A 26,914-nucleotide genomic window follows, 5' to 3' on the forward strand; every position below is an offset into this window, starting at 1 on the left:
GTTAGTATTGCGATACAGTAAAATCTTGTTAATTCGAACTCTTTGGGACACAAAAATCTTACTTCAAATTATGTGATTTCAAATTAACTGCCAACTCGTGCTTCAGAAATGCAAACCCTTGCTACATCACAAAATATTCAAGACCCGTTACTGCATGCAACTAACATGGATTCCCAGTATAAACCTTTCAAATGCCACGGTAGAAAAATATTTGCAAAATGTATTCAACAAGGTGTATTTAAAGTATTCAAATAATGCACTTGGATAATGCAGTGGCAAACATAACCTCACGCAACAAAAAGAAGAAAAAAAAAAAAAAAAAGAAGAAACACGATTCAAAAACTAGGACAAATTATGCTGGCTCTCCTGTGCAGGTGCTTTATTTCTTGGACTACTGTAGTGTTTGCATTTCTAGATGCCTTGTACTTGCACGGAAAGTAACCGATGCCCTTAAAACATCATAGCTTATCAAGTTTCCTATGACAAGGGGAGGACGTCCACTTTGGCTAGGCATAAAAAAACCACTGCAGTTCCTTTGATATTGACAGTATTGTTCAGTGCGTACAAATTTATTAAAATTACGAGCCATGATTTTTTCACCAACTGACCGCATCACCAGTGCTTGCGGATTCTGCTTCTCCGCACACTACCTGTTACGTGATATTGTGGCGTTCCTTAAAACGCTGAATACAAAAGAATTACTATTTCACTCAAAATTAGTAACTAATAAACACACTGTCGACACACCGAAGTGAAAGAAAGTGCAGAAAGCTGCCCCTGCACATTCTGGAAGATGCATTCTATCGTGATGCCGAGGAATTTTGAATTTAAATTACTTTGTAAAATACTATTTTTTAATAACTGCAGTTTAAAATTAAAAGTCTGAATTGTTTTCCATTTAAATATGAAATATGGGGCAGTTTTCTTCCATTGCGGTTACAGAAAGCATAACTGCACATCCAACATCAAAAACTCAATTTCGTGCCTGCATTTTTTAAAAAAAATATGCGGGGATTATTCGCGTAAATACGGTATTTAACAGTCCTGTATACAAAGTTGTTCCCTTGCTCATTCATGAATGATATTCAATTGTTGCATACTTATTAATGTTATCAGTTTGTGTATTCTTTAGAGTATGTTTGAAGTCCTGTGTATTTCAAGTCAGGGAGTATGTTTGAACTCATGAACATTTATTCAAGTGTAAAAACTTCATTATATATCTGTATTGAACTGAGAAGAAAATATGAACAAAATAAAGGGTCCACCTATTCAATACCAAACAATGCTATAATATCAATTACAACATTTAATTATTAAATGGAAACGGTTTGAATGCTTATTCCGCATAATGTTCAGCGAAAAAAACTTTGAAAACAGACACTGACATATTTAAAATAAACATACAAACAATGCACAGTACACATGAATATGTAATATCCTTGTGAATGATTTTTTTTTTCTAGTTGCTTTACGTCGCACCGACACAGATAGGTCTTATGGCGACAATGGGACAGGAAAGGGCTAGGAGTGGGAAGGAAGCGGCCGTGGCCTTAATTAAGGTACAGCCCCAGCATTTGCCTGGTGTGAAAATGGGGAAACCACGGGAAAACCATTTTCAGGGCTGCCGACAGTGGGGTTCGAACCTACTATCTCCCGAATACTGGATACTGGCCGCACTTAATGTGAATGATTGAAAGGATTGAGACTGAAATGATTAATCGTAATCTGAGATCACTTCTTACACCATTAGTTTAAAATTAATGAAAGTATAACACCATTTCTTAAGTCACTGTTTAATCTTGATAGTAACTTGATGTTCTGGATTCAAATTTGCATCACCAAAGTTCAATGTAGAAAAACGTTTGTGGCAATGTTCAAAGAACAAGTACATGTCTTCTATGGACGAGACATACTGACACAAGTGCGATAACAGGTATAACTTGAAAACAATATTCTCTCACCCATGGGTAACTAATGCAGATATCGAGCTTGAATTATTATTATTATTATTATTATTATTACTTGTATGTATGGCTGTGAAGTGTTGCATCATGTTAGTATTTGTATTATTATTACGAGACGATCGTGTTGTGTGTGAGATTAAGTCATTAAGTATTAGTGTTGTTATTATTTACGTAGTCGAATGGTCGTATTGTGTGTGAGGTTATGAAACATATGTTGTACATAGACATTGATATCAGTTCAGTTAATGTAAATTCCTGTAAATTAATATTATTATTTATTTTTACCTGCATAAATTGTAATCCATAATTGTGAAACACACTGTAACTTCCAGAATGGTAATATGCACGAGAACTATGTATTGGACACTCTGGAATATTCAAGAAGGTGGTTTTTTGTAATGTATCATTTTTTTTTTTTGCTTTATGTCGCACCAACACAGATACGTTTTATGGCGACAATGGGAAAGGAAAGGTCTAGGAATGGGGAGGAAGCGGCCGTGGCCTTAATTAAGGTACAGTCCTAGCATTTGTCTGGTGTGAAAATGGGAAACTACAGAAAACCATCTTCAGGGCTGCCTACAGTGGGGTTCGAACTCAGTATCTCCAGATTACTGGATACTGGCCGCACTTAAGCGACTGCAGCTATTGAGCTCGGTAAATGTATCTTTCTAGAAATCTGGCTAGATATATATAACGAGAAGATCCTGACGGTGAAGTCAGTTACAAGTGAGTTTTGGGACGAGTTACTGTTGAGCTTTTAGTTAGTTGTGGTTTGGAAGTTATTGGAAGAGAGGGATTGTTTAGTAGCACGTGGCTGACATGCCGAGCCAGGCAGTCTCCAGGTTGAATTAATCGGTAGTCATCTGTTTTATCTGTGTTTCAAGGTGTAATTTCAGTGGTATTCAGTGTCAGTTTTCAACTGTTTAAAGACGGTGGCTTTGTTGATATTCTACAAGTGAAGTGTTTTTGTTTTGTGATACTGTGATTTTAAGATTGTGTGTGTATTAATTTGTGTATATATGTGAATAAAATTAATTGTACCAACTAACAGCATCCTGTGTGCGTCTGAGTGGATAGGTTAATACGAAAACAAAACACAAGACCAAAATGGCCGTATTTAATGGTTAGATGGCTTGAGATTTAAAAAGCCTAGAAGGAACCTAGAGATTCCAAGTTCTACTTTGCGTTAACAATTTTTAAAGCATGAGATGACTTATGTCAATTTTCGAAAGTAAGATACATGTCTTCTCTAATCGAAAACTCCCGTTGCGGGACTTTGGCTGAAGTTGGCCTGGATGAAACATTCTTCTACGAGTTTTAATTTTTACTGTAACTTGTAAAAGTTAGGCGAAAGGGACACCATTTTTGCCCCAGGATACTAGGAGATATTCTTAGTTCATTATGGGACCTGAAGCAAAAAAGAAAAAGAGGGAAGTTAGAAAAGTAGAAAAAAAAGAAGAAATCCTGCTTTAGAAGAATAAGTGAATATGAGACTCACCTCTGGTGGCGTGTGTAGACGTATTTTAGAGAAGACACTGAATGTCGTAAGACACCAAGACCAGTACATACTGTGTGTTGTGGTAGAAAGGGGAGGGGAAGGAGGAGAATCAGGGGAGGTGATAGGAGGGAGTGGGAATAGGAACGGGAGAGGAAGGGGATTTAGGTAGGGTAATGCGGTGAATGAGCATGGTGTGAGAATGTATTGTGTATGTTTTGAAAAACTAATTTGTTGTTGGAAATTTTTCTAGTCCTAAAAAAATGCAATCAGGTATCCGTACCAAGTGTACGTAACTTACGAACAACATAGGGACACTCGCCTCAAAATAAATTAAACAATAGATCACTACACTGATAACAATGAAATCCTATTCAAAGTATGAATGCTACATAAGTCTTGACCCATATTACTATTGAACAAACATGAATATCAATCTAGTTGCTCGTCTACACAGAAAAGGATACCAACTCCCAGATCAACTCAAAAACAATGGCTGCTGTAGAAACAACAAAATGGTTAGCCATCAACCACAACATATTTAATGTATTATTTAGTTTAAAGTGTAGATATGTTATTGAGACTTCATCAATGATTTAAATTAAGACTCTAAATCGTGTCATATCAATGTTTATATCATTATTTTTATATGTATGCTTATGTCTTCCAATTGGAGCATGGCTGAAGACGACCCAATACATATGGTGATATAGATGTTGATTCCCATAGGGAATCTGAAATATTTGTCCTGAATGAGCAAATTTATAATACCAATATAAATGGTCCGTTATTGGACATTATAAATTTTCCAGCTAGCTCATTCTTGGTTGCCAGCGTTTCGCCCTCATGTGCTAGGGTGGGCTCATCAGTTGGTACCTAGCACACCTACCAATACGCTGGCCAGTGCATACCGTGGAGGCCACTGCGTAGGCTAACTGGAGCCACCGGCAGTGCCAATGCACTAAGAGACTTTGTCTCATCACTAAAAATTGATGCCTGCTTGGCCATCAGATGATATAGATGTTGATTCCCATAGGGAATCTGAAATATTTGTCCTGAATGAGCAAATTTATAATACCAATATAAATGGTCCGTTATTGGACATTATAAATTTTCCAGCTACCTCATTCTTGGTTGCCAGCGTTTCGCCCTCATGTGCTAGGGTGGGCTCATCAGTTGGTACCTAGCACACCTACCAATACGCTGGCCAGTGCATACCGTGGAGGCCACTGCGTAGGCTAACTGGAGCCACCGGCAGTGCCAATGCACTAAGAGACTTTGTCTCATCACTAAAAATTGATGCCTGCTTGGCCATCAGATGATATAGATGTTGATTCCCATAGGGAATCTGAAATATTTGTCCTGAATGAGCAAATTTATAATACCAATATAAATGGTCCGTTATTGGACATTATAAACTTTCCAGCTAGCTCATTCTTGGTTGCCAGCGTTTCGCCCTCATGTGCTAGGGTGGGCTCATCAGTTGGTACCTAGCACACCTACCAATACGCTGGCCAGTGCATCTATATCATCTGATGGCCAAGCAGGCATCAATTTTTAGTGATGAGACAAAGTCTCTTAGTGCATTGGCACTGCCGGTGGCTCCAGTTAGCCTACGCAGTGGCCTCCACGGTATGCACTGGCCAGCGTATTGGTAGGTGTGCTAGGTACCAACTGATGAGCCCACCCTAGCACATGAGGGCGAAACGCTGGCAACCAAGAATGAGCTAGCTGGAAAATTTATAATGTCCAATAACGGACCATTTATATTGGTATTATAAATTTGCTCATTCAGGACAAATATTTCAGATTCCCTATGGGAATCAACATCTATATCATCTGATGGCCAAGCAGGCATCAATTTTTAGTGATGAGACAAAGTCTCTTAGTGCATTGGCACTGCCGGTGGCTCCAGTTAGCCTACGCAGTGGCCTCCACGGTATGCACTGGCCAGCGTATTGGTAGGTGTGCTAGGTACCAACTGATGAGCCCACCCTAGCACATGAGGGCGAAACGCTGGCAACCAAGAATGAGCTAGCTGGAAAATTTATAATGTCCAATAACGGACCATTTATATTGGTATTATAAATTTGCTCATTCAGGACAAATATTTCAGATTCCCTATGGGAATCAACATCTATATCATCTGATGGCCAAGCAGGCATCAATTTTTAGTGATGAGACAAAGTCTCTTAGTGCATTGGCACTGCCGGTGGCTCCAGTTAGCCTACGCAGTGGCCTCCACGGTATGCACTGGCCAGCGTATTGGTAGGTGTGCTAGGTACCAACTGATGAGCCCACCCTAGCACATGAGGGCGAAACGCTGGCAACCAAGAATGAGCTAGCTGGAAAATTTATAATGTCCAATAACGGACCATTTATATTGGTATTATAAATTTGCTCATTCAGGACAAATATTTCAGATTCCCTATGGGAATCAACATCTATATCATCTGATGGCCAAGCAGGCATCAATTTTTAGTGATGAGACAAAGTCTCTTAGTGCATTGGCACTGCCGGTGGCTCCAGTTAGCCTACGCAGTGGCCTCCACGGTATGCACTGGCCAGCGTATTGGTAGGTGTGCTAGGTACCAACTGATGAGCCCACCCTAGCACATGAGGGCGAAACGCTGGCAACCAAGAATGAGCTAGCTGGAAAATTTATAATGTCCAATAACGGACCATTTATATTGGTATTATAAATTTGCTCATTCAGGACAAATATTTCAGATTCCCTATGGGAATCAACATCTATATCATCTGATGGCCAAGCAGGCATCAATTTTTAGTGATGAGACAAAGTCTCTTAGTGCATTGGCACTGCCGGTGGCTCCAGTTAGCCTACGCAGTGGCCTCCACGGTATGCACTGGCCAGCGTATTGGTAGGTGTGCTAGGTACCAACTGATGAGCCCACCCTAGCACATGAGGGCGAAACGCTGGCAACCAAGAATGAGCTAGCTGGAAAATTTATAATGTCCAATAACGGACCATTTATATTGGTATTATAAATTTGCTCATTCAGGACAAATATTTCAGATTCCCTATGGGAATCAACATCTATATCATCTGATGGCCAAGCAGGCATCAATTTTTAGTGATGAGACAAAGTCTCTTAGTGCATTGGCACTGCCGGTGGCTCCAGTTAGCCTACGCAGTGGCCTCCACGGTATGCACTGGCCAGCGTATTGGTAGGTGTGCTAGGTACCAACTGATGAGCCCACCCTAGCACATGAGGGCGAAACGCTGGCAACCAAGAATGAGCTAGCTGGAAAATTTATAATGTCCAATAACGGACCATTTATATTGGTATTACCAATACATATGGTGTCGAAACTAGTCCTAGTTTTATGACAATATACAAACTAATAGTACTGAATAGGTGGACCCTTCCTACCCTTTGATACATGTAAGAAAATGGAAATTGCAACACCATGAAGACATTGGTCGTTTGTGTTGATTTTCAAGATATGGAACGATGCCATGTAGGTATGTAAACGATCGAAGTTTCAGACCCATTGGATTGTTGCTACAGGTCTCCCTACATGATTGGTCGCAGAAGAATCAATTCCAGGATACGGACTCTGGTGTACCGGAGTTGACTTGCAGCCTGTGCAGTGAAGTGTTCCCCGTCAAACATGCCTCGACGACAGAGAAGAGCACGCTATCAACAACTGTCACAGTTTGAGAGGGCTCGGATGATTGGCTGTGTGAAGCTGGATTATCGCTAAGGACTGTCGCTGACGTGTTGGCCGACAGGCATCTATGGTACAACGTGTATGGCAGCAATGGTCAAATGAAGGTACCCACACTCGTAGACCTGGCACTGGCCCAGCGCGACAGACAACTGTGAGAGAGGATCGCCACATCATTCGGAAGGCCCGGATGGAACCCCATGCAACAGCAGCGCAAATTCGAGTAGCTGTGGCACCCCACGTTACACAACAAACAGTTGGCAATCGCCTGCGTGCAGCTGGCTTACGAGCCCGTGTCCCTGCAGGTGTTCCATTGACCCCACAACAGCGACGTGTGGGCCTGGTGTCGAGAAAGATCGGCGTGGGTCGACGAATGGCATAGGGTTGTCTTTAGTGACGAATCATGCTTCTGTCTTGCCCGCAGTGATCGCCGGAATCATGTGCGCTGACGTACCGGGGAGAGGGGCCGCCCAGATGTTATTGTCAAGAGGCACACAGGGCCAACACCAAGCATTATGGTCTGAGGAGCTATTGGCTTTAATGTGAAATCACAACTAGTGCTTGGGCACTATGACTGCTCGACAGTACGTTGATAAGGTACTCAATCCGGTGGTTGTCCCTATGATGGCGAACATTGCTAATGGGATGATTCAGCAGGACAATGGCCGGGTTCAAAATGCACGCATCTCCAGAGAAGCTCTCCACGACATCACAACCTTAGAATGGCCCGCCAGATCCCCGGACCTCAGTCCAATTGAGCATGTGTGGGACATGATGGGTTGACAACTGGCCAACCGTCGTCAGCCACCCACAACTCTGGAACAACTGACCCGTGCAGTGCAGCAAGCATGGGCCACAATTCCTCAGGAAGCAATCCGGGGCCTTATTGACTCCATGCCTCGACGAATTCATCAATGTATTGCAGCTCGTGGTGGGCACATCCTGTATTGATTGTTGTCCAAACTTGCAGTCAGAGGGACCTGAAAGTGTAATCATCAAATCACAACCGAACACTCGTCCTGCATGTTCAACTGCAGCAATGTCCGACTCGTTGGCTGAATGGTCAGGGTACTGGCCTTTGGTTCAGAGGGTCCCAGGTTCGATTCCCTGCCAGGTCGGGGATTTTAACCTTCATTGGTTAATTCTAGTGGCCCGGGGGCTGGGTATTTGTTCTGTCCCCAACATCCCTGCAACTCACACACCACACACAACACTGTCCTCCACCACAATAACACGCAGTTACCTACACATGGAAGATGCCGCCCACCCTCGTCAGAGGGTCTGCCTTACAAGGGCTGCACTCGGCTAGAAATAGCCACACAAAATTATTATTGCAGCAATGTAGCACCACTCCTTCTGGGTGTTGCAATTTCCATTTTCTTCAGTGTAGTTATCAATTGTCAATACAGGCCACAATGAAATTCATAACTTATGATGTCTTGATGGGTTTCAGCTAATAATAATAATAATAATAATAATAATAATAATAATAATAATAATAATAATAATAATAATAATTTTGTAGTTTCTACAGCAGCTATTGTTTTTGAGTTGATCTGGGAGTTGGTATCCTTTTCTGTGTAAACACTGATATAATTTAAACCACTGATGAAGCCCGAATGACATATCCACATTTTAAATAACACATCAAGAATGTTGTGGTTGATGGCGAGTGAAACACTGGATCTCCACAGAAAAACAGTACTCGAAGACATCCTGAAAGAGGAATGTAAAATCATCAAAAAAATTATCTGCCCAAAACTGACTGACAAAGGATACATACAGGCTGCAATCTCGTACAAAAACCGAGGAGCTCTCAAACCCTGCGGCCGACATCAGAAAAAGACACCTGAAATTTTACGGACACATCAAACGCTTCCCAGAAAACAGAGTGACAAGAATCTTACTTGAGGCAACAGAAAACATCAAAACAAATAGGTGGACAACGGAAATCCGCCAAGACCTGGAAAAATCAGGAATCAAAGTGGCCAGCATCGCTGACCGAACCTGTTACAGAACGAAAATCAGCAAATGGGAAGTAGAGACAGAGAGAAACCACGGGAAGAAGACAGGAGCTAAGTGGACAGAAGAACAAAGAACCATGACGAGAGAAAAATTGAAGGCTGCCTGGCAAAGATGGAAACGCACAACTTCTAAGTGAGCTTTGCGCGATCAGTTTTATAGTCTTTTTCGCATCTAATAATAATATCCTTGATTGTAATCAACGTATCAGATTTTTGGATATATTATCTTTAACCAATTAAAACTGGGGGTGTTTATAGGAATCCAGACTATCAGTAAAGAGTTCTGGAAGCTTCCACTAAAATTACAATAAAAGCAGGGCACTTTAGGGCTGTATTGTCCTAATTGCTCTAGTGATATGAGCGCAGCATGTCCTAACGGAGGCAGGGGCGCGGCCTGTGTGAGGAAGGTCCAGCGACTCAAGGTAATGGCAGAATTTTCATTGATATGTGGTAGCTCCTGCGGAAAGTGTGAGGGGAAGGTTTCAACCTGTCTTTTTAGAAATAAATTTCTAAATTTGGTGGTTTAAATGTAGAATTTTCAGCAAGTTTGAGGACTCTGTTCTATTCCCTACTGGAAAACATGTAATATAAGGGAACAAAGAATGATTACCCTCTGTTGGTTCCCATTCAACTTGGCATGGGATGATTAAAGGTTTTCAAACCTCTAAATTTCAGAAAACTTACACGTTCCTCATTTAGTCACCACGGTGCAGTATAGTACTAGCCTCCGTATCTTCGGGCCATAAGCCCTCTTAGGATTTTAACTTTTTCTAGAAGGGGCGCAGGTGTTTCACCTCCTTGCATTTCGTTTATGGCCAATTATAACCAAACTTTCTCTTTTGTTATTAAGGCCATTTAGTATGGGCAATCATGCCCCTGTTTATTCGGTTAGTGTTTCCAGTGTTAGTTCCCTTTGGGAACAGTGAATTATATAAGTGATGAACAATAGATAAACCCACATCGGGGCAACTGTGAACAAATATTTTAATTAAGGCCAACCGATAGGTTATAAGGTGGAATTGGAGTGCGCCATAAAAAAATAATGCCTCTGAGGCAGGACTGTGGTATTTTGGAGCGCAGACTCCTCCTCTTCCTCATTCCCTTTTCCAGATACTCTTTGGGTAGGGTAATGTACCAAAGCCCTCTACCTTACTCTATCTTACCACCATTCCTCTTCTAGTACTTCATTGCTATTGACTCTTCTATTTGCAATACAGTCCACAACAGAGCTCCTCCATCTCATTCCAGGCCATCCCCTAGCCCTCTTTGCAGTCTCCATATCCATGAATGTTCTCTTTGGTATTCTCTCTCTCTCTCTCTCTCTCTCTCCTGGCATTCCCATCACATGTCCAAACCATTTTAGCTTTGCTATATCAATCTCTTCTTGAAGTTTACACACTCCCACACTTCTCCTTATTTCCTCATTTCATATTCTATCTCGTCCTGTCTTTCCCTGTATGCTCCTTGAGAACCTCATTTCAGCTGCTTGTATCTTACTTTGGTTCTGCGAGGCACACTGATCGAAACTTGCAGACTGCTGTATTCTCAAATCAATTTCTCCATCCAAATTTCCATTTTGTGACATCATGCTGCCCAAATATTCAAAAATTTTCACTACTTCAAGAGGTTCATTTCCTATTTTTATCACTCCCCTGGATTTTCTGTCACCTCTTATGATCAAAATCTTGCTTTTCGCAGTACTAATCTTCATTCCAAAATTTCTTATGTCCTCATTCCATAAATCAACTTGTGTCTGTACTTCCTCTTCATTACCTCCCCGAACTAAGATGTCATCAGCAAAGAGCATAGACTTTACTTGCTCGCCCATCATCTTCTCCTTGACATTATGTAGAATTCTATCCATGATGATAATGAGAGTAAGGGAGACAATACACTTCCCTATCTTAAGCCTGTCTCAACTCTGAACCATTCAGTTTGACCCACTTCGGTTCTAACACAGCTTTCACAATTTTGATACAATGCTATTACAATCTGCATTGTTTCATTCCCAATCTGTGCCTCTGTCAATGTTTTCCATACCAAATTCCTTCGGACAGTGTCATATGCCTTTTCAATATCTAGAAATGTTACTACCATGTCCTTTCCATATTCCCAATATCTTTCCATCATTTGATGCAATGTAAATATTGGGTCAAATGTGGACCTGCCTCTTCTGAATCCATACTGGTGTTCTGCCAATTTTCCCTCTACTCTGTATCTTATTCCTTTATCCAAGATTCAGTGAATTTTTGCCCTATTTCTTTTTCTCTTTTTGAACCACCTTGGAGTACTCCTCCTTGCAGTGCCTGCATTCTGTTTTGCATTCTGTTGTTCTGCTTCTCAGCTATCTTCTCCAAACTTGTTTCTTCTATTTAACTATATCTTTTACCCTGTCATTCCATCAGGACGTTTCTTGATCTTTCTTCCTTCCTGATACTCTTCCTCAGGTCTTTTCTGCAGACTCCACCACGACTGTTTTGAAGTACACCCATTCTTCTTCGACCCTTCTGATGTCTTCCTTAGGTACACTTGTTTTAATGTGTGTCTGGAACTCTTCATTTATTTCCTTCGCCTGCAATTTCCACACCCTTAGTTTTCTCTGTCTTATCTCAGTCATTTTTTGTATCTTTCCCATCTTTAACATAGCTATCACAACAACAACAACAACAACAACAACAACAACAACAATAATAATAATAATAATAATAATAATAATAGGAGAATAATGGACTCTGTTATGGAGGGTAAGAGAAGTAGAGGGAGAACAAGACGACGATGGTTACACTCGGTTTCTAACGATTTAAAGATAAGAGGTATAGAACTAAATGAAGCCACAGCACTAGTTGCAAATCGAGGATTGTGGCGACGTTTAGTAAATTCTCAGATGCTTGCAGACTGAACGCTGAAAGGCATAACAGTCTATAATGATAATGTATGTATGTATGTATGTATGTATGTATGTATGTATGTATAATAATAATAATAATAATAATAATAATAATAATAATAATAATAATAATAATAATAATAATAATAATTTTACTTGTCTTACCATATAATGCCGAATGCCACCCGTACTTTTTCCCCCTAAATATTGGTTCTAAATCTTGGGTGCGTGTCTTATTTAAGCCATTCATTCCTGTAAATATTTACTATATTTACATGGAGTATTGAAATAGATTTGAATATGGTTACCGTACTCAATATACCACATGTAAACGGGCATTCAGGTCTTATTGTACTTTAGTTGCGTTCTAGAAAACAAGATCAATTTTTCTCAATACGGTTACAGCCATGTAAACGTAAAATGTAAGGTAATGAAATAAGGTAAATCAAAGAATATGGGTAAATATGTGGTAAATATGAAAGCCGCTGTTGCGGATGCTCGAGCGTCATTTGTTTTACAAGTGTTGCTGGTATGCTGGGTGTGCGAATAGCTGATCTTGCGGCATATCGTACTTTGCGAGAGTTGAGACTGTTGGTTTCGGAAGTCTACCTCGCTCACATTCGCGTTCCATATCTGCCCCGGGAAGGTGCTGTCTAGATAGTAAGCGATGGATTGAAAACCGCATCTGCGGTCATTTACTGTGTGTGAGAAACTTAAAGAACGACTTCACAAATTTGTGATAGAAAAACGTGAGTTAGGATATGGTGTTTCTAGTCAAGTGTGTCAACTGAAAGCACTAGAGATCTCAAAAGAACTCAAAACACAGGGTTTAACTGCAAGCCGCAGATGGATCCGAAATTTTTATCGGAGAAAGGGATTGTGCATTCTAAGACCTACGTCCATTTCATGTCTCCCTGGGACATATGAAGAAAAAGTAACGGCCTTTCAGTGTCACATTATTCATTTGAGGAGGCAAAATTCTTATTTGCTGTCGCAAATTGGGAATGCTAACCAGACACCTGTCTATTTTGAAATGCCGTGGGATAATACAGTGGATACAAAGAGTTCTAAAAGTGTAACCATAAGAACAGTGGTAACAAAAAGCTACGATGCACGGTAATGTTGTGCGTATTAGCGGATGGAACCAAACTCCCTCCATATGTGGTTCTGAAAAAGAAAACACTTGCAAAAGGAAACTTGTCGTCCGGTACTATTGTTAGAACACATGAGTCCGACTGCATGTGCAGTGCATTAGTTGAGGACCGAGTGAAGTGCCTTTGGCAACGTCACCCGGGAGCTTTGTTACAAAAATGAAACATGCTTGTGCTGGACAGTCACCGAGGACATACAACTGACGCCGTAAAAGATATGAGGAGGAAAGGAAAACCGGTCTTGCGATAATTCTCGATGGACTCACCTCTATTCTACAGCCGTTGGATGTGTGCGTGAACCGGCCTTTCAAAACCGCAATGAGACAGTTGTACACCGAATACATGTCCGATGGTGATCACGCATTATCACCAACTGGACGAGTGAAGAGGCCTGAAGTGGGACTAATATGCAGCTTAATCAAGACCGCATGGGTGTGCATTCTCAATGATCTAGTGTTCGAAAGCTTTAAGAAATGTGGAATTTCAAGTTCAGTGTGTGGTGGTGAGGATGACTATTTGTGGAAAGATGCCAGCGACGAAAGTTCCTATGGTGAAAATTCATATGACGACGGTGAATTGTGAATGATCTGAGTATTGGACGGATTTTATTTACAATTTTTGTGATGATTTTATTCATAGTAAGCTGTTTGAATTTATATTTGTGGTATATTTGAAGAAAATTAAATAGCACACTTGCCAACTTTCAAAAAGAGAAATCCGGAAGATCCTTAAGCGGAAAATTTTAAACAACACGCGCATGCATAACAGTCTTGAGACATAACGAAAAAGGATGGCAGAGGAGAGGGGGAGAGATTATAAACAATACTAATACAAGTCAAATACAATATAACATCGATGCATCGTTCCTGGAACTGTCGTTTTCCCGTATTCATCGTTGAATTTATTCGGTCCCAAAAATGTTCCATATAAACCAATGTTAAACTTCCCCGCATCTATTGTTTTATTGCATCGATTGTTATTACAAAACGTATAAAGAAATGTGAAACGAAAAGGTGTAAAAGTCACGCTTTTTATTTTCATCTCGTAGGCCTATCTCATGTTTGCAATATTTTGATACCAGTATGTATAGTATGAGCTAAATGGTTAGCACGTGTTGGCCTTTGATTCAAGGGGTCTCGATTGGGTCGAGGATTTTAACTTTCCTTGGTAAATTCCAACGTTTCGAGGGCTGTCTGTTTAGAAGTAACTAATCTCATTTTGTTCCGTATTGAAGATACAATAAGTACATTCTTTCTTGAATAAAATTACTGTGTCCACCTATTCCAGGGATGGCGAACCTATGCCACGCGTGTCACTAGGTGACACGCGAACACGATTTCGGTGGCACGTCACATGAACATAATAATGTTTTAAATACGTCTTGTACTACAGACAATTCATATCTTATAGTGTTTCACGTGTAAGAAATAAATATCGAAAATCTAAATACTAGTTCCATTCGGAGGTGCAATATGGCAACAATGCTACACTGATAGGTCCGAAAGTCAAGTGAGATAACAGTGTCGTTTTCTGGTGGTTTTTATACGGACATCACAAACATATTTCGGTGCCGAAAAGAACAGAAACTTAACAAAGGTGGTGACCGTACTTTTCAAGAACTCTGGACAAGGGAATTCGGACTGATTGAAAGATGTGTTGCCTGTGTTCGAAAACAATTGTATCCCCACATTTGACGTAAAGCTCAATTTCGAGACTAATCATTCAAATGTTTGTTCCATTTCAAATGAAGGAAGAAGGGAGTTCGCTTCACAAAATATCGAACATTACACAAAACTAACTAGTTCTTTTGTATCATCTTTCCGGCCCAGGAACAACATCAGTGCGGCTGTCTCGCTGCATAGTACAGCATGCATGGGAAACCGATTTCTCAAGGTGAGTTGTTGAAAGAAACTTTCTTCTTGACATCCGACACATTTTTGAAAACTTCCCTAACGAACAACTAATAATTAACAGAATTGAAGGAATGTCAGCCTGCCGAACTGCTGCCGAGGATAGAATAATTTAAAAAAACTAGTGAAGAAGTTTCCGAGCAATTGAAAGCTACTTTGGATAACTCCCACATGTATGTTTTGATGAAAGCATGAATGTGACCTTACAAGTAAGGATAGCTGTGATAAAGAAGAAATTAGTTTAATTGTTGAGCATACAAACTACAACATGGAAAGATAATGACGCTAATGGAGGAAGTGAAGTCCATTCGCAAGATTACTACTTTCGATTATTTATACCTAATAATTTGTCTTTACAAGTTGCTTGACGTCGCACTGACACAGATAGGTCTTACGGCAACGATGGCATAGGAGAGGCATACGAGTGGGAAGGAAATCGCCATGGCCTTAATTGAAGTACAGCCCCACGGGACATGCAATCAAATGTATTTATAAGATATATGTGTAATAAATAAGTGAATAGTAAATAAATAACATATTATGAAACATAATGGGGAATTCAGAAGGGAAGTCGCGGGGTGGGGGGTTTCTAAGTTGTAGACTTTCCTTAATGGAAAACAAGTGGCACAGTCAACTGTTGAGAATAATAAACCAGACTTAAAATGGCACACTTGTTGGAAAAAATTCGCCATCCCTGACCTATTCAATACAATTTTACACAGTAATTTTATTCATGAAAGAATTTACTTATTGGCTGTCTGTTTGCCGAATTAAACATTAGAATTTGTCTTAGGTACGGCCGTATTTTCATATGCGCATGGATCGCTTATTACGTTACAACTCAAAAGATCTGCACCCAGCTCCGGTGGCCACGCGCCATTATTGTTTTGTTTGTAATAATATATTTACATAACGAAAAATGTCCCAATACAGTAACCATATTTTAATATTTTGCTTTCCCCCTATTTTTGATGTTGCCCGCATTTATAGTTTTCTCGCATCCGTTGTCAATTTCCCCCTGCCCCCTGAAAAACGATGCACCGAGGTTTTGCTATACATGTTATGATCCCCCTAAAATTAAATACTTACACAAGGTTACATCTTGATGAGTGCTCATCTGTTTTCACTTAACACTGGGAACACTTTCTGTGATCGTATAAAACAAGGAAATTAAGCAGAATATGCCTCCTGAAAAGATGATGATGATGATGCTTGTTGTTTTAAGGGGCTTAACATCGAAGGTCATCGGCCCCCCTCCTGAAAAGACTGATAATATTGTTCCTTAGTTGAACTCATTATGAACATTACTAAATTGCTTAGAAATTCATCACACAATTACACGAGTTACTGAACTACCGCCAATGTTACACACGCACACAAACAAAGCCTTTCAGCTGCTACAAAGCACAACACAGTTACTAAAGTTGTTTTATATAAATTCACAGCCTGCTACTTTTCACGGATTTCTTTTCTTCAAAATCACAGTCTGCTACTTGTTTGAGAACATCTCATTGAATGAAGTAGCAATTGAGGTAGAACAGGTGACAAAAGCACAGTGATAATCAATAATGTGATTATACATTTACCGGTCGAATTTCAAACACTGCATCTCGCATTACCAGCTACTTAAACATATCAGATGTAAGGCTTTTCAGGTGTTTGCTGTATTAACCATCTTGGAGCCAAGAGCCGATCTGGTCGGCCGCTCCCCATCAGCAGGAAGAGGCCAGAGCCTGCCTCCACTCTACTACTGTAAAGTGCCAGGCCGTTTTCAGTGGAAATACATGTATTTTAAAATTCGCGTATATCTACCGGTGTATAGCAAATACCGACATGAAATTTTCTACATATCGACTATGTAGAATAAGAATCTGGTTTGGAGTGATATAAAGAGTCAAAAACGTTTTATTGTTGATTTATAGTTGTCGATAACGTTTATTTTTAGGAAGAGAAAAATATTTTTGCAATTTCTCTCTCAATATCTACTTTGAAAAAATAATTTATGATACAAAAGCATATACGTAATTATGTATAATGTACTTCTAAATACAATTCTACAGAATAACTAATTTGAACGAGAAAAATAAAAACTTAAAAAATAAATATTCAAACACATGTCACTAGTAAAAACAAGACAATTTTACTCACTGATAAAATTCGCGCGTATGTATCGGTGTTTGGCAAATACTGACAAATTTTCTACGTGCGGACAACACAGCATAAAAATAATTCTGAATTATTAAATAAGTAAAAAATAATACTTGATATTACAGTTTTTCAGAAAAAATAGTTTCTCCTTTTCGATTGTAGTATATATTAGAAAAATAATTTTACAATACAACATAACTTACGAAATTAAGAAATGTATGGCACTAAAGCCGTGATTTGCTTCGACTTACTAAGCGATCGCTGCTCAGTTCGGTACCTGCAGTTTAAGAGGTGAATCATGGTCAGTGAGACGGATCCTCTCAGTAATTATTCTCGGTTTTCCAGACCGGGGTCGCCCTCTCACCCTCAGATATCTCCTCAAGTGCAATCACTTAGGGTCACTTAGATTTAGTGAACCTCGAACCAACCCTCAGGACCAGGCAAAAATTCTTGACCTGGGGGGGAATCGAACCCATGACCTCCGGGTGAGAGGCAGGCACGCTACACTTGGCCCACGGACACCGGCATTTAGGTAATGATAGAGAACTATACGTGACTATCAGGTTTAGCAGAGAGTAAGTGAAAAGTAAATTGAATTATGATATGGGCGGAGAATCAGACGGCACGGCACGTTAAGGTCCAAGAACTTCCTTGAAGTGGACAGGAGGTTGAGGAATGTTGTCCGGTTAACTGGGACAAATTTCCACAAAATGTTCTCCAGGGACATCATCATCATATTCGTTATCACTAGTTTCATCTACCACCATATTCATTTAGTGCCGTTAGAAACAATTAAACGTCTCTTCTTTAGCTGCGGTGATTCCGCGGACCGTGTCCGGTATAATTTCGTCGCTACTCTCTGAACTAAATTCCCTATCGCTATCTGATAAATCATCCACGTTAACTTCGCGTTGTTCCAAATACTGCATTAATTTATGGTCATCAATACCTGCTGAAAAAATATCACGTGAACAACTTGCTATTTTCCTGTCACAAATCCACTCACTGCAAGGACCAATCTCGTACTGACCAGTTAGCGGTATTTGTAAACACAGGAAACGACTCTTGTGAAAGGTATAACACCCTCTTAGAACTACCAAAGCAAGGCCAGGCACACAATAATGTGTAGCCCCTTTACTACAGGTTGTAACAAAAGTATGCATGTCACTATAGGTTGGCTCAAAATTATTTATATCACAGAATTTTAAGCCGGCCGATGTAATCGGCTCTGGCAACTTCCGACTGGATTGTTAAAGGCCGACCAGATCGGCTCTGGCAATTTAAAGGGAGGGTGCTCATACTACCGCCTGGCACCGAGTTAACCAGCGTTTCGTCTTAGGTCTGACACTAGACTCGTCAGAGTGGGATGTTGATTTATGAATTTCATTTTCCGTATTGACATTTACCAATCTTCATAAAAGGAAAGAAAAATTCCACCTAATCAATACATTTATTTTCTTGTAAAGTATTACAATCTAGGACCGGTTTCGACCCTTCATAGGTCATCCTCAGCTATATCAGAATCACATTTGCATTTCTATCTTATACCTCTGAAAGACCTTCATGATATATTGTTTCATAATTTTCAGTGAAAACTTATCTTAAAAACTTACAAATTTCTAAGCGTTGTGTTAAAATTAAAAATACAAAACTTTGTCTATTATATACATGCCCTTGGGCTGACAGAATGCATCCTTGGGTTGATTAAGCATCTATCTTAGGTATTGTTGCTTATTCTGTTGAATCAAATCCCTTTTATACTTATGTACAATCGTGAATAGACTATCAGTAAAATTTGATAAATAAAGCTTGCGTGATAATTATAATAAAATATCATGTTACATCTTTATACCTTATTGCTGGAGTGATATTATTTTAGGCAAAATATAAATGCGTGTTGACCTTTATAAAATATTTTTACATAAACGCACTAATGTACTTTAAAGTCTAATCATTGTACTTTAAAGTCTAAAATACTTATTGCTTGGATCTTGCATTGTTATGTGGTAAAATATTATAACAATTTGTCTTATATAACATCAGATATTGATAATGTTTAAATATGCCGTGTATGGTTGGCTTTTAAATCTAATGATTAAATGTCAGTTCCTTCTTGCATAGAATTACAAGTTTCATATTATGTTGATTATGTATTGTATAAAATATAAATGTCTATTAAATTGAATGCTTATCATTTACTACAGAAGTTTTAAAAACACTTGAATGTCTAGTAATATAGTCAGTGTGTTTAGTGACACTGAAACGCGTTGGCCTTGATTCTTGCGTTATATTTCCATAATTTGCCTTTTTTTATATATATATGTCGAATGTTGATCTTTATAGGTTCCATTTGTCCTATAATTGTGAAATGGATCAATGGCCATTTGACGAGTAATTACGGCCAAGAAACTTGCATTTCAAACATCCAGCAACTTTACCAGCCTTAAAAAAAGGGAAAGGAACCACCACAGTCTTACGGCATTTGATGGGAGAAAACTCCAGAAGTTAGGCCAGAACTGAATCACACATATATTCCATAATTTAACACGTATCAAGCTTATATTGATCCATTTCACAATTATAGGACAAATGGAACCTATAAAGATCAACATTCGACATATATATAAAAAAAGGCAAATTATGGAAATATAACGCAAGAATCAAGGCCAACGCGTTTCAGTGTCACTAAACACACTGACTATATTACTAGACATTCAAGTGTTTTTAAAACTTCTGTAGTAAATGATAAGCATTCAATTTAATAGACATTTATATTTCATACAATACATAATCAACATAATATGAAACTTGTAATTTTATGCAAGAAGGAACTGACATTTAATCATTAGATTTAAAAGCCAACCATACACGGCATATTTAAACATTATCAATATCTGATGTTATATAAGACAAATTGTTATAATATTTTACCACATAACAACGCAAGATCCAAGCAATAAGTATTTTAGACTTTAAAGTACAATGATTAGACTTTAAAGTACATTAGTGCGTTTATGTAAAAATATTTTATAGAGGTCAACACGCATTTATATTTTGCCTAAAATAATATCACTCCAGCAATAAGGTATAAAGATGTAACATGATATTTTATTATAATTATCACGCAAGCTTTATTTATCAAATTTTACTGATAGTCTATTCACGATTGTACATAAGTATAAAAGGGATTTGATTCAACAGAATAAGCAACAATACCTAAGATAGATGCTTAATCAACCCAAGGATGCATTCTGTCAGCCCAAGGGCATGTATATAATAGACAAAGTTTTGTATTTTTAATTTTAACACAACGCTTAGAAATTTGTAAGTTTTTAAGATAAGTTTTCACTGAAAATTATGAAACAATATATCATGAAGGTCTTTCAGAGGTATAAGATAGAAATGCAAATGTGATTCTGATATAGCTGAGGATGACCTATGAAGGGTCGAAACCGGTCCTAGATTGTAATACTTTACAAGAAAATAAATGTATTGATTAGGTGGAATTTTTCTTTCCTTTTATGAAGATTGGGATGTGTCAGACCCTACCCACTGACGCTGGGTGTATGCAGGTAAGCTTATCGGAAGCCTATATATGAGGCACAGTCTGATAACTGCATACGGGAGATAAATCTCAACATTGGAATTATTGCCCGCCTAGAATTTTCCATTACCAGCTACTATTGAAAGTCAAACAAATCCGATTTCACTGCAGAAAGCGAAACCAAGTGGGGATATTCAAAATTCGTACAATAATGGTGTTCATCTGTACAACCGGAAAACACACTTAAAGTCCGTACATTTTATGGAAAAACCAGAATACCTGGCAGATATGAAATAGGTATCTAAGTTTTTGTAGGGTGTGGGTCTTTTTTTGTGGCGGGTGGTATTCGGAATTATACGGTATGTCCCATAAACTACCTTTATGGATTTTGGAGATGCTGAGGTGCTGGAATATTGTCCTGCAGGAGTTGTTCTTTGTGCCAGTAAATCTACCAACATCAGGCTGGCATATTTTGGCACCTTCAAATACTACCAGTCTGAGCCGGGATCGAATATGCAAACTTGGGCTCAGATGGCCAGAGCTTCCACCACCTAAGCTACTCAGCCCAGCATATTAAATACCAAAATGACTATAATTTCCAATACTCAGTTTAGATATAATATTAAAGATCGAAGAGGAACGGAAATAACTTCATAACCACATACCTGAAGATTGGGATCTTCCTTAGTAGGTCCATAAGGATCAGTAATTGGCACAATTTTATACTGCAAGTTAGGATCCACATCGTTTAGAAAGTCTTCAACACTCCTCATCCGTTTGGTACAGGGCTCAATCAATTCCCACAGTTTCTTAGCTAAAATATAAACATTCAACAATGAACTACACCAGTACAGCACATATGAATGACGATAATACTCATATGCAGTCAATGGAATACTTTCAGTTTGGTGGGGGACTTTATAAAGGCACACTAGTGTGCAAAGGAGGACCCTACATGATATTCAATAAAAACAATACTTTAAAATAATTAAGAGCTATTAACAATGCCCGTAAAAAAATTTAATTCATTAAAAATGAACCTTGTGCAACTGAGCTCCACTCAAAATACTGTAAATAGAAAACAAAATCCACTCTTCACACAACAGTGTTAAATTAAGCAAACATTTCCTTGAAAACTCTATAATGGATTTCATTCCCACTCATTTAGAATACCAGACACACTGTGCATTAACTTATCAGAGTATCATCATCATCATCAATGTCCCACTCCAGTCGCCCGGGTTTGGTTAACACGCCTCCTCCACTCCTTTCTGTCCTTCCACTTTTCCTGCTCCATTACTTCCGCCACATCCAATCCAGCTTCTCTAATGTCCTTCCAAATCTGATTCATCCACATTCTTCTCAGTCTTCCAACTGGTCTCTTTCCTTAACTTCTCTTGCCAATTCCCTTCTTGCTACCCGTTCCTTTCCCATTCTTTTTACATGTCCGAACCATCTCAGTCTTGCTTTCTGTATGTTCTGTACTAACGGTTCTAAATTTAGCTCTTCTCTGCTTTCAATATTTTGAATTCTATCTATTCTTGTCTTTTTAACTAAACTTCGTAAAATTTTCATTTCTACTGCTTGGATCTTACTATCTCGTATCTTATTAGTCACCAGCATTTCTAGTCCGTATGTTACAATTGGTATGAAATACTGTTTATATAATGTTAATTTTATTCTCTTGGGTACTTTGTCATTCCATACAAGCTCTCTGACTTGATGATAAAATTATGTACCTTTATTAGTCTGTTATTAATTTCAGGGTTGATTTCAATACTTCCATTAATAATGCTACCGAGATATGTAAACGGTTCTACATTCTCTAACCGTTCTCCGCATATATTCACTTGGCTTCTCTTTTTCTCTTTTGCACAGTGCATGACTACAGTTTTCTTTTTACCAATTACCATTCCAAACTCCTTCAGATTTTCATTCCAAATGTCCAGTCTCCTTTGTACTTTTCTCCGTTTCCCCAAATCACCATATCTGCAAATACCAAAGCATTCACTTCTTCACTACTGATAGCTGCCTCTGTGGATCAGTGGTAGAGTGTCGGCCTCCGGATCCCAAGATAGCGGATTCAAACCCGGCAGAGGTAGTCGGATTTTTGAAGGGCGGAAAAAAGTCCATTCGACACTCCATGTCGTACGACGTCGGCATGTAAAAGATCTCTGGTGACACATTTGGTGTTTACCCGACAAAATTCATTAAATCTCAGCCATAGACGCCCAAGAGAGTTTTGGTTTACCCGGTCTGCCATCTGTGGGCCTAGAGTAAAATGGAACGTCGAGATTGACGAGCAGACAGCCAGATGGCGTCAAATCGAAATGTCTGCACACGGTAGCTGAGGCCATACGATTATTATATTATTTATCACTACTGATACTCTGTTTTACACATTTTATGATTTCATCCATCAATATAATAAACAACAACGGTGACAGTGTGCTTCCTTGCTTGAGACCTTTTTTTTTTTTTTTTTGTTTTTTTGTATGAAATGTTTCCGAGTCACAACTCCCCACATGTACACTGCCTTTACTCTCATGATACAACATTTATGTCGCGTTAATTTATGATTTCTGTACATTCCTTTTCAGTAGGCATTCCCATATGTGTTTTCTCTTAACTGTATCATAAGCTTTTCAGAATCCAAAAATACCAATATGATTTCCTTGTTCCTTTCCAGATGTTTTTCCATTGTCGTTCGCACTGTAAATATCAAATCGATTGTTGATCTATTCGGTCTAAAGCCATATTGTTGTTCTATTATATCCCTCAGTCTTTTGTCCATGACTTTCTCCATTATTTTTAGCCCGTGTGATAATAGGGTTATACCTCTATAATTTTCACATTTCTTCCAAATTCCTTTTTGAACAGTGGTACAATGCTTCCTTGTTGCCAATCTTCAGGTATCCTTTCATCCTTCCATATGGCATTGAGGGCTCTGTATAGCCACTGTAGTCCAATGCTTCCAGCTGCCTTAATCACATCAACATTGAATTCGTCTTTTCCACTTGCTTTACCTTTGGTCATTGCTTTCACTGCCCTTTTAAGTTCCAACTAGTGGTGGTCATTTCTGTTGTTTTAGAAAAACGCCAACGAACTGTTCGTTTGTTAAAAACAACTGTTTTTCCAAACAGTTTGAATACAACAGGTCACTTTACAAAAACAATATAAATATAAGTCACCACCTTATTAATACAAAATTTATTTACATTCAGCTAGTAAATATGTTCAAGACTGGTTTCGACCCCTAGGGGGTCATCTTCAGTTGACATGCATAAAAGATATATTTTACAAAAACATCACATATAATGATTAAAACTTAAATTAAGTCCAACTGATCATAAATGTTGGTATGTATGTCTTGGTACATTTGAGCTTTTGTATGTGTCAATGCTAAGTTTCCCAGCATACAGTGTCAAGGTAAGTAGTTAACTAATTTACATCATCCATGAAATTACATGCTATTTTTCATGTTATCACTGTCTAATTTGAGTTGTACAATGTGGAATGAGATATACATACATTTGTGTAAATTAATAGTAGTGAGTTCAGTAATATACATTAAAAATGTAGAATTATTGGTTTGGACACTTGTGATTAAAATATTAGTATGCAATACCTTGTTGGCATATATCTTAAATACTAAAATATCAGTTTATAAAGCCTATTATTGTTATTTTATGTCTTGGAATAGGGTTGAACTTTTAGAAAACTATTTGTTTTGTTGAACATAGGCATTGGATAATCTTGTTAAATTGGACACATAACTAAAACAGTGGTGTATATATATATACCTTGTTAAAAATACATTGCATTAACATTATTAATATGTGGTGCTATATATACATTGTTTAGGGTAAAATGGGGTTAATGAAGTCTTTCACAACAGTATTTGATTAGGCATGATGTTCCGATATAATGGGTCCGTAAAAATATATAACTATATACATAATTGCAGTTAGATAAGTATTTGTATAATCTGTTTGCAATTCAGGTAATATTTGGTTGCAATGTCTGGCGATATTTTGGGCAGCTACTGTTGTTAGAGCTATTAAGAGTCTTGAGTATTATTGATGGAGCATGTTCTTCATTTCGCGTGCCGTAATATGTTGAGTTCGTGACATTTGTAAGAACACGGTGAATGTTATGCGTCCTGGTAGGGTGCACGTTGATTTTATCGTAGAAGCATATAAGTTGTGAAAACAAAGTATCTGGAAGTAGAAATAATGAGTGTGAAAATGGTGCGGTATGAAAGTGTAATAGTAAATCGTATGTCATTTCACTTACGTTAGGTGTTGAAACCGTGCACTCTGTGTAGCTGCCTGTTGAGATCTAATGCGTGTTGCTCTGAGATTGTAGTTGGCGACGGTAGAGGGGAGGTTTGGGGGGATGGGTGGAGTGTTAGTAACGGGAGTGGGGTTGGAGGGGAAGAGGTCTTGGAGCGGTTGATTTGAGCGTATGGATTTTTGTTTATTAATTCTTTTAAGGTAGTAATCTTTTAGTAAAGGAATTACTGCATGAAAAAGAATATTGTTTCTGTCTATGTTTTCGTTTAAGTTGGAGTTCGGATTGACGTATTTGTCTAAATTTATGTAAAATTCTTCCATTATACTGAACAAGGGACTTTTTGGATTCATACTGAGGATTTGCATGTCACTATTAATGTCCGTGAAATTGTGTTTCTGATCGTCAATGTGCTGACCCATAGCTGAGAAATGTCTGTGTTTGACGGCATTTACATGTTCATTATATCGTATTAAAAAACTCCTACCAGTAAGCCCTACATAGCTGGCTGGGCAATCGTTGCATTTGAGGCGATAGACTCCTGAGTGGTTTTATTTATTTATGTTGTTAACTGATTTGGAATTGTATAGTATGTTGGTATTATTGCGTGTAGTTTTGTATGCTATTTTTAGACCTTGTTGTTTGAAGATATTGGTTATGCGATGTTTATGGTTATTGTTGTAAGTAAACAGTGCATATTCTTTTTTATCTTTGGTGATTCTGGTTAGCTTGGTTTTCGGTTGGTTTTTGACTTTGTTGATGATCTGGTTTATCATTTCTCTTTTATATCCGTTTTGTTATTTCGTGGATTGTGTTTAATTCTTTATTTAGATTTTCCTTTGAAAGTGGAATGTTATATGCTCCGTGAATCATACTGTAGTAAGCAGCTTTCTTGTGAGTATGTGGGTGGGTGGAGTCTATCTTTATTGTATTTGATGTATGGGTAGGTTTTCTATATATGTTGTATGTTAGGTGGTTGTTATGTCTGGTTATGGATATATCCAAGTAGTTTATGGTGTTGTTGTTTTCAGTGTCCATGGTAAATTTTATACGGGGATCTATTTTATTCAGTTCTAAGATTATGTTTTCATTAGTACGTCTATTTTCCATGATTATGAATGAATCATCGACAAACCTGCACCAATAGATGATGTTTCCTATTTTATTGATTTCTTGGTGTTCTAAATAGTCCATATATATATATATATATATATATATATATATATATCAGCTATTATGCCTGATATTGGTGATCCCATGGGTAATCCTTTCTGTTGATAGATAGTGTCATGGAACTTGAAATAATTGTTATTGATAGCAAATTGTAATAGTTTTATAAATTCATCTCTTAATAGCTCTAACAACAGTAGCTGCCCAAAATATCACCAGACATTACAACCAAATATTACCTAAATTGCAAACAGATTATACAAATACTTATCTAACTGCAATTATGTATATCGTTATATATTTCTACGGACCCATTATATCAGAACATCATACCTAATCAAATACTGTTGTGAAAGACTTCATTAACCCCATTTTACCCTAAACAATGTATATATAGCACCACATATTAATAATATTAATGCAATGTATTTTTAACAAGGTATATATATATACACCACTGTTTTAGTTATGTGTCCAATTTAACAAGATTATCCAATGCCTATGTTCAACAAAACAAATAGTTTTCTAAAAGTTCAACCCTATTCCAAGACATAAAATAACAATAATAGGCTTTATAAACTGATATTTTAGTATTTAAGATATATGCCAACAAGGTATTGCATACTAATATTTTA

The 26,914-nt window shown here is 38.2% G+C and overlaps 1 protein-coding gene across 2 annotated transcripts in view; it reads right to left on the reverse strand.

Annotated features, from left to right (window-relative positions):
* Positions 1-26,914, reverse strand: part of Ppat-Dpck (Bifunctional Phosphopantetheine adenylyltransferase - Dephospho-CoA kinase) — a 329,132-nt gene that overhangs the window by 259,390 nt on the left and 42,828 nt on the right. For both annotated transcript variants that reach the window (XR_010859349.2, XM_067141882.2), the window contains exon 2: positions 21,482-21,630. Coding sequence is in view for 1 of the 2 variants with exons in the window: in XM_067141882.2 (XP_066997983.2) it covers positions 21,482-21,630 (149 nt within the window). In the remaining variant the exon portion in view is untranslated. The remainder of the gene's footprint in view (positions 1-21,481; positions 21,631-26,914) is intronic.

The sequence above is a fragment of the Anabrus simplex genome, chromosome 2 (genome assembly GCF_040414725.1).
Source record: "Anabrus simplex isolate iqAnaSimp1 chromosome 2, ASM4041472v1, whole genome shotgun sequence".
Taxonomy (NCBI): domain Eukaryota; kingdom Metazoa; phylum Arthropoda; class Insecta; order Orthoptera; family Tettigoniidae; genus Anabrus; species Anabrus simplex.